Genomic DNA, 8,899 nt, shown 5'->3' with positions numbered 1-8,899 from the left:
AGGTCTCCTTTTCCCTTAAAATAAAGCCATCCTGCTAAATAACAAAAGCAACATATAACACATGCAAACTCCCAAATTTCAACAAATCAAATGTTCACATTTTCGCATTTACAGCCATATACCATATATGTGTGTATATATATATATATATATATCAATCATCTTGTACACTCTCCCATCATCATCATCATCTCATATGCAACGGCTTATGCACACTCCCACTTGCACATAGCCGGGTCAGCAACGGCTTATGTGCACTCCTACTCGCACATAGCTGGGTCCACATCAACATACAAATAAGCACCCATTGCATATCATGCATATTATCATATTTTGATAACACATAATCCATTGTATGTCACAATTTCACAATATAAAATCACTTCACCAAAGGCTTGTTCCCAAGATACATTTTCAAAGACAAGTTGGATGAAATCATTCATATTCCCCAAAACAAGTTTGAAATGCAAATCCACTCACCGGTATATTGTTGAGCCTTTCACTGACTCTAATTTCCTCTAATTGTCTAAATGGAATGATGGGGCTTCCTTAGAACCTACCATCACATTAATATCACCATTATGTTAATTCACATACTATGAACCCTAAAAGTTATCTCTTAACTAGCTTTCACTTGCCACTTCAAATGGCTATCTATGTTCATTATCTAAATCACTATAAAATGAATGAACATCCTCAACAATAAAATAGCTCATAATCTAAATTTCTAGCCATTATCCATAGCTAAAAACCAAGTTTAGTTTATCACTCACCCTAGGGTTTCTTTATAGTGGAATTCTCTTACAAAAGCTTCCAAACCAATGGTGTAATTCTCTCTTTCTCTCTCTAGAATGCCCAAATAGTGAGAGAAAGTATGAAAATAAGATTTATCAAGGGTTTTGAAGTGAGAGAATGAAAGAATACAAGGGTTCTAGTCAAAAGGGCACAAAATTATGAAATTTAGGGCTAGAGAGAGAAAATCATGCAAGCTAAATATCAAGCTTCCATGGAGGTTTTAAAGAAACGTGAGAGGGAAGAAGAAGAAGAAGACAAAGCTGCTAGAAAATGGGAGAAGAAGCTGTTGGAAGAAGGATATTTATAGGCCAAACTTATCCATTCCCTTAAAATTACGAAAATGCCCTTAACTAGTTAGCTTGTTCTCATGCAACCCTTTGTGCAATCTTTTCACTCTTTAACACTGGGACCAAGTCCATAATGGTCTAGACATGTTCAAGTTTGCGAAACTTTTAAAAGTTTTGACTTGGGTGCAAAATGACCATTTTGCCCCTGTTGTGAAAATTATTAAAATTTTGGTTTCCTGTCCATTTTACCCTTAATTTCACCATCCATTTATGCCTTAGGCCTACTTAGGCCATAATATTGTTTAAAACTTACTTTTATGGGTTTGGTAAAGAAATGACGAAATTACCCCTGATCAAGGATATCGCGTATACTTCCCTTTACGAGTCTATAAAGGTCAAGGTTTCACATCTAATACACAATTCCAAGGTAATGAGTCCCATGAGGTAATTCCAAGTATTAGTTTTGCTTTGGACATTTTTAGGCTTGCATGGTTTATAAGAGGGTAACTCCCATCAATACTTTTGTGCCGATCATGACACCTAGATTTGGGTTGTGACAAAGACCAAACTTAAACATGGTCCTAAAGTTTTTAACCCTTCTTATTCTCAAAAATCAACCATACACAAATGCAAAGGCAATCTCGTAACGGACAACAACAATAAAAATAAAAATTCCTCAATAATGCCTACTACAATTCAATTTCATCACCTCTCAATCATGAAATCTGCTTAGTCAAGAGCAAAACTACTAGTCAGCAATCCAAAGAAGCCACAAGTGACAACCACGAGGCATTGTTGCTGCGCAAAGCAGTAGTACCCCACCCCACTACAACATTAGACCCACCCAAACGTATACATAGACAAAAATGTTTAAGAATAAAGGTATAGGAAACGTAAATATATAGGAATAAAGGTAAAAGTTCATACATATTGACCTATTAATTTTCTTTTAAAAAACAAACAATGTTTAGTTTTTATATTTTAAAATAAAATTTAATATAAATAAGTTTTTTTAAAAAAATTCTTGACATACATGTATTGAGTAATGATAAAAAGTAATCTTTACTTATCTAAATATAATATTTATGTATGGTTAATAGTTTCAACAAAAATTCTAATACATAACATTTAACATCATATAATATTTATATTAATGTAATGAGTTTAATTTAGAATTTTACTATCATATAACATTATATTTACATGTTAATATAATAAATAGTGTTAACATCAATATACTTATATAATACTAATAATTATATATTAACGTTAAGGTTAACTAATATTTGACGTTAACATTAATATATAAAACTCAATATACATAATATATAACATTTATGTACTTGTTATATCAACTTTAATATATAACGTTATCATTAATGTTAACCTTAATATGATTTATATTAAAAGTTTAGCTGACTCCTATGGACACAAGTGAAACTGTCGGAGTAAAGATTGAAAATAGGCAGACAAAACATCCACAATTGCTATATGAAACCAATCTATATAATATTCTTCAAGGGTCAATTAAACGTATTTGCTAGTTGGGCATATAAAATTATTGTGTTTAGTCATCCTTCTTTTGCTTTCATTCTCTTTTTTTTTTTTTTTTGTAATTTTCATTTTTTCCTCATTTGTATTTTTCTTTGTCCTTCTTTTGCTTTTTTTTTTTTTTTGACTTTGTATAAATTCTATGTTTAATTGCAAGAATGTAATTTCAACATTATACTTTTTTCCTAATCCTTAAAATATATTACAGCATATTCAATTCAAAAAAAAGAACTTTAAATGTTAATTTTACTTATAATTATATAATTATGTTGTTAAGGATAAATGTTATTATATTTTTACTTTTAAATTATAGTATAACATTTATATATTTGAAAATAATAAGTTTAAACTAATTAAAGTAATAATACTGTCAAAAATAATAATATTTGTATATTTTAACATAAAAAATAGATTAAAAATAAAAATTACATAACATTTAATATAAAATGAATAAAGTTATATAGTACACATATTATTTATCTGTTTTCCTGTATGACAGAATGTTGTTATATATATATATATTGTTTACCTGTAACCGAGATTAGTTGTTTTTCCTCCACTACCCTGATTTGTAATCCCCGCATTCAAAATTGGTAGTTGAAAGGGGAATGGGACGGCATCGCTGAGCCTTGTCAATTGAGTAATGCCCATACCTACCTACACTATCATTAATGATTGGTAGTTGACTGTCTTAGTAATTGGGCGGCTTGGTTGCCTTCCTTATCAGGTCCAAACGGACGCTTGCATGTGTTTGGCTTCTTCCTTTCTTGGGTTAGCAGCGAACTATCACCTATGCTACGTTAACGTTTGGTACGAGAAAAGTAGATGTATTTAATTAAATTATATTATAATATTTATATTTAAATATTTAATTTATTAGTTGATGTATAATTATTTATTAAAAAAATAAAGTTTAATTTTTTAAAAAAAGATACATTATAATATTTATTTTACAATAAATCACGGTAATGTAAGATTGCAATGCAATAACATTAATTAATAGATGTAATGTGATTGCAGTGACTGCAATCTAAAGTCAATGCAGTCAGATTACATTACACTTTATAATGTCATTAAAGATATTTTTATCCTTCAATTTTGTTACTTTGTTAAAAATTATTTATAAAATTATAATTTTTATATATAAATTTCGAGAGATGTCTCTTTGTTACTCTCAATAGCTATTTTTTTGTGGGATGATGGATGGTGAGCGTCAATAAAATTTATATTGTCTTTTAAAAGAAAAAAATGAAAATAAAATATATAATATTAGAAATTATATTAAAAAAAATAAAATATATTTAAGAGATGATATTATATAAATATTAATAATAAAAAAAATACAAATATATTAAGTTTATCTTTTAATAAATAAAGATAATTTTAAAAATTGAAAGGGAGTGATATTCTTGTTTGCATTTCATTATATGTTACCAATCACATTCTTCATAGCAGCATAGTAAATGCCTCCGTGATATGTATATAATATTTCAAAATGTAGAATGTTATTTTCATTTAACAAATTAAAAAAAAAAAAGCTGAATTCCCTCATTAATTATATGTTTTGACAAGCGAAAAAAAAAATAGTAGAAAGAGTAGGAATGGATTTTGAAGAGGTATAAAGTATTGCTCAACTGCCATCTAACTATCATTAGACATGAATAGATATTGAGCTGTCTGTTAAGTTTAATGTGGGTCAGTTCTCCCATTAAATGCCTCTACCAACACCCACCAGTACCAATTTAATGGATTAACAAAAAGGAGGTGACATTCGAGCCATTTTTCCTTTGCTTTCTCGAGTTTCATCATTCACTTCCTCTTTTGCTGAAGTATTTGATTCACAGAGAGAGGGGCTCTTGGAGAAGAAACTAGTTCTGATTCGTTGCTTATCGGCTCCGTCATACACCCAAAATTAAGTCAACTAGTCAAGGAGATGGGTGGAAGTAGGCTCCTTTTGCATGCCCTTCTCATAACCTAACAAATGCCCTTCAACAGCTTTGGCACACTTACATTTCACGCTTCATCTCATCGCCCTCTCTCCATACGAATCTCATTTCTTCACGTACTTTGCTCATTTAATTAACAGAGGGTTCCAAGCTCTCTTCATAGTACTTTGCTCATTTCTTCAAAGTTCTTATATTCATATAAATATTCTATCTCGCATAAGTTGAATATTGATTAGCAGTAGCTAGCTGATAATCTCGATGAGTAACTCCGCAAGCAATGTTATGATGGAGATAGAGTCCAATAAACCAGCAGGGAACGGGATGGTGGTAGGAGGTTTGAGTCCTCTGAGTGAGACATTGTGGAGAGAGAAGACCAACACGGAGTTGGTCGGAGATGTGTCTGCAAGGATTACCTGGAAGGATCTGACTGTAATGGTAACTCTGAGCAATGGAGAGACGCAGAAGGTGTTGGAAGGACTAACCGGTTATGCTGAGCCTGGCACTCTCACCGCTCTCATGGGTCCTTCAGGCTCTGGCAAATCCACGCTTCTTGATGCTCTCTCCAGTCGCTTGGCTGCTAACGCTTTCCTCTCAGGAGCCATTCTTCTCAATGGTCGTAAGACCAAGCTTTCTTTCGGGACAGCAGTGAGTACTTACGTTGTTCTAGTCTTTAATTTATTTCTTGAATCCTGATTTCCCAACCACGAGGCTGCTACGGCCTTACCTTACCCATCTTATTTGTGTTCTGAACGAATGATTCAGGCCTATGTAACTCAAGATGACAACTTGATTGGTACGCTGACTGTTAGGGAAACAATTTCCTACTCAGCTCGACTTCGTCTCCCTGATAAGATGCCTTGGTCTGAGAAGCGCGCACTTGTTGAAAGTACAATTATAGAGATGGGTCTCCAAGATTGCGCTGATACGGTAATTGGGAATTGGCATTTGCGTGGGATCAGCGGAGGAGAAAAGAGGAGGGTCAGCATAGCTCTTGAAATTTTGATGAGGCCCAGACTGCTCTTTCTTGATGAGCCCACCAGTGGACTTGATAGGTTTATCTCTCTGCCATCTTCAATATTTTTCTATATCAATTTCCTAATAACTCCTACCCTTGCTGGAGGCATAGACACAACTTATTCTTTCAAATCTCTTTACTTCTATTGTCTTGCCGCCTAATAGTTAGTTGCTGATACTTCTGTAAACTGTTCTTGTTTTTACATGCTTTTGTTTTTTAATGTCCAATCTTTTCCTTTGATTATTTTTTTTGTCCAAAATTTTCTGGATTGGCTGGGGTATACAACCTCAATTCCCCAATTTCCGGTGAGATAAGATTGTGTTATTGATTTTCTCAATCAAAGAACTTCATCTAAGTGTTGCTCCTCAAATATATGGTATAGACGCTAAAGACTTTACCATTTAAGCCATTATATTGGCACCTTTCCCACTTTTCTTCCTTTCATAAATGGGGTTATACAGCCTTAAAATTGTACCTGATTAATCTTTATTCTTGCGTAGTCTACAACAGTGATAAAGAAATGATTCTGATGTTTTCTTATTGATTCGCACATATAATGTTGAAACTTCTTGTTATCCCTACCATAGTTTCTTAGTTTAGATTCATGGCAGTGCTTCGGCGTTTTTCGTAACCCAGACTTTACGTGGCCTATCAAGAGATGGTAGGACTGTAATAGCTTCAGTCCATCAGCCCAGCAGTGAAGTTTTTGAGCTATTTGATCAGTTGTATTTGCTTTCTAGCGGCAAAACTGTTTATTTTGGTCAGGCTTCTGAAGCATATGAGGCAAGAGTTCTCAATCTTTCCTTTCGCTTGACAAGATTTGGATATTCATTTACTTAATGTTTCTTGGATTGTGGATGCAGTTCTTTGCGCAAGCTGGATTTCCATGCCCTGCCTTGAGAAATCCATCTGATCATTTTCTTAGATGCATCAATTCTGACTTTGATAAGGTTAAGGCTACTCTGAAAGGGTCCATGAAATTACGGGTATCAACTTTCATTTCCCTTTGTTTAGTATTCCTTCCTACTTTGGTACGGTACATATGGCTGAAAATCGATGGTGTTTTTTTTTTTTTTTCCAATCTCTGAATCCTAGTTTTACCACTAGGGCCTTTAGACTCATTAATTCTTAACATGGAATGCCTTATTTATTTCCAAATTACTTATAATCAGTTTGAGGCAAGTGATGATCCCCTGGACAAGATAACCACTGCTGAAGCAATCCGATCTCTTATTGACTTCTACCATACATCTCAGCAATGTTATACCGCAAAGGAAAGGGTTGATGAGATATCGAAAGTTGTAAGTGCTTAACCAGGCAACATTGTGCTATTTATTATTTTTACAACCTTATTTGTGCTTCTGGCCACAGTTAACAATCTTCTTGTTATTTTCAAAACAAAAAGGAAACAAAACGATCTTCTTGTTAAAGTCTTAAAGATAATCTTAATGCTCTTTGAATTGTCTTCTGTTGGCCTTTATCATCAACAGTGGCAGTTGAATTCTTTTGCTATATGTTTCAGAAAGGAACTGTACTAGATTCTGGAGGCAGTCAAGCTAGTTTCTTGATGCAGTCTTACACTTTAACCAAGCGTTCATTCATCAACATGTCTAGAGACTTTGGCTATTATTGGCTGAGGCTGCTAATTTATATTGTCGTCACTATCTGCATTGGAACCATTTATCTCAATGTTGGAACGGGCTACAACTCAATTCTGGTACCGTTGTTACTTATCCCATAGAACTTTGCTGAATCACTTGTTTGGACTGCTAAGTGCTAATAGAACAAAATTTTAAGATAATATGGAAAAGAATTTGCTAGTTCACAAATTATGTGAAACAATATGGAGAAAATTTTATATTCATATATATGCAGTGAAACAAGTTGGAAGACTTTTTTAAGATTTGAAATCTTGTGCACCAACAGGCAAGGGGTTCATGTGCATCTTTCGTGTTTGGTTTTGTCACATTCATGTCAATTGGTGGGTTCCCTTCCTTTGTAGAGGACATGAAGGTAAGTCATGACCATGAATTTCTGGTTAGCAAATAAAGTTACTAGACATGGCGTTTCCAACATTTTGACCGACTAATTTTTGCAGGTTTTCCAAAGGGAGAGGTTAAACGGGCATTACGGTGTAACTGCATTTGTCATAGGGAATACGCTCTCAGCCATGCCATTCCTGATTATGATCACCTTCATCTCTGGAACTGTTTGCTACTTTATGGTTCGTCTTCACCCGGGCTTTGAACATTATTTATTCTTCGTATTGTGCCTTTACGCAAGTGTTACTGTGGTTGAGAGCTTGATGATGGCCATAGCGAGCATCGTCCCCAATTTCCTCATGGGTATCATCATAGGAGCGGGGATTCAGGTCTAAGTCTCTTCAGCATATTCTGCATTCTTATGATTAGAACTTATATTCTTATTATATCATTGGTTAGCTTTAAACTGGACTATCACTCTCTGAGAATTCTAATCAGGATACATGTGCACCCTAGCTGGCTCCATTTTGATGACTGATATAATAGCTAATAAATTAGTTGTCGTTCTTCCAGGGAATATTCATGCTTGTTTCTGGCTACTTCAGGCTCCCCAACGACATCCCAAAACCTGTCTGGCGTTACCCAATGTCCTACATCAGCTTCCACTTCTGGGCTTTACAGGTGATGAAATAGCAAATAAAATTGTTACGTTTTAAATACAGGTGGATGAAAAATGATGCCATATTGACTCACCAAGGACTGAAACACGGGACGTTTACGTTTCAGGGACAATACCAAAATGATCTGAAGGGCTTGTTGTTCGACAATCAATCACCAGAGCTTCCCAAGATTCCTGGAGAATACATCCTGGAAAACGTGTTCCAAATTGATGTTGGACGCTCAAAATGGATTGATCTCAGCGTGATCTTCAGCATGATCTTCATTTACCGCATCATCTTCTTCTTCATGATAAAGATAAGTGAGGATGTTACCCCTTGGATCAGAGGTTTGATAGCCAGGAGAAGAATGCAACAGAAGAATGGAACTCAAAATACGACCGTTGCGCCTGACGGTCTCACCAAGTCTCCTTCTTTGAGGGCCTACGCGGCAAATCGAGCAACTCGAACGGGTAAAAGATGGACTACACGTCTCCATGCAAGAGATCCCACAAACAATTGATGGGATCAACTTTGAGTCATCAGATACACTCATACGGTCGTCTTAACATCTCAACCTTACGCTTCACTTTATTATTTTAATTTACTATTATTCTTATTTTAAAAAACATATGCTTTAAATATATATACCTTTGAAGTTAATATA

General features: G+C 34.3%; 1 protein-coding gene across 1 annotated transcript; it reads left to right on the top strand.

Annotated features, from left to right (window-relative positions):
* The first annotated feature begins 4,409 nt into the window (after positions 1 to 4,409).
* On the top strand, positions 4,410 to 8,899 carry ABCG11 (white-brown complex-like protein). The gene is made up of 10 exons (XM_007037020.3): positions 4,410 to 5,224; positions 5,342 to 5,631; positions 6,206 to 6,377; positions 6,458 to 6,580; positions 6,767 to 6,895; positions 7,117 to 7,311; positions 7,521 to 7,607; positions 7,693 to 7,965; positions 8,150 to 8,257; positions 8,363 to 8,899. Exons 1-10 carry the CDS (start codon positions 4,838 to 4,840, stop codon positions 8,753 to 8,755), a joined length of 2,157 nt encoding a protein of 718 aa, XP_007037082.3. The 5' UTR covers positions 4,410 to 4,837; the 3' UTR covers positions 8,756 to 8,899.

Source organism: Theobroma cacao, chromosome 3, assembly GCF_053813885.1.
Source record: "Theobroma cacao isolate CCN51 chromosome 3, ASM5381388v1, whole genome shotgun sequence".
Lineage (NCBI taxonomy): Eukaryota > Viridiplantae > Streptophyta > Magnoliopsida > Malvales > Malvaceae > Theobroma > Theobroma cacao.
Note: the sequence above shows the minus strand (reverse complement) of the source record. Positions and strands in the feature narration are given on the sequence as shown.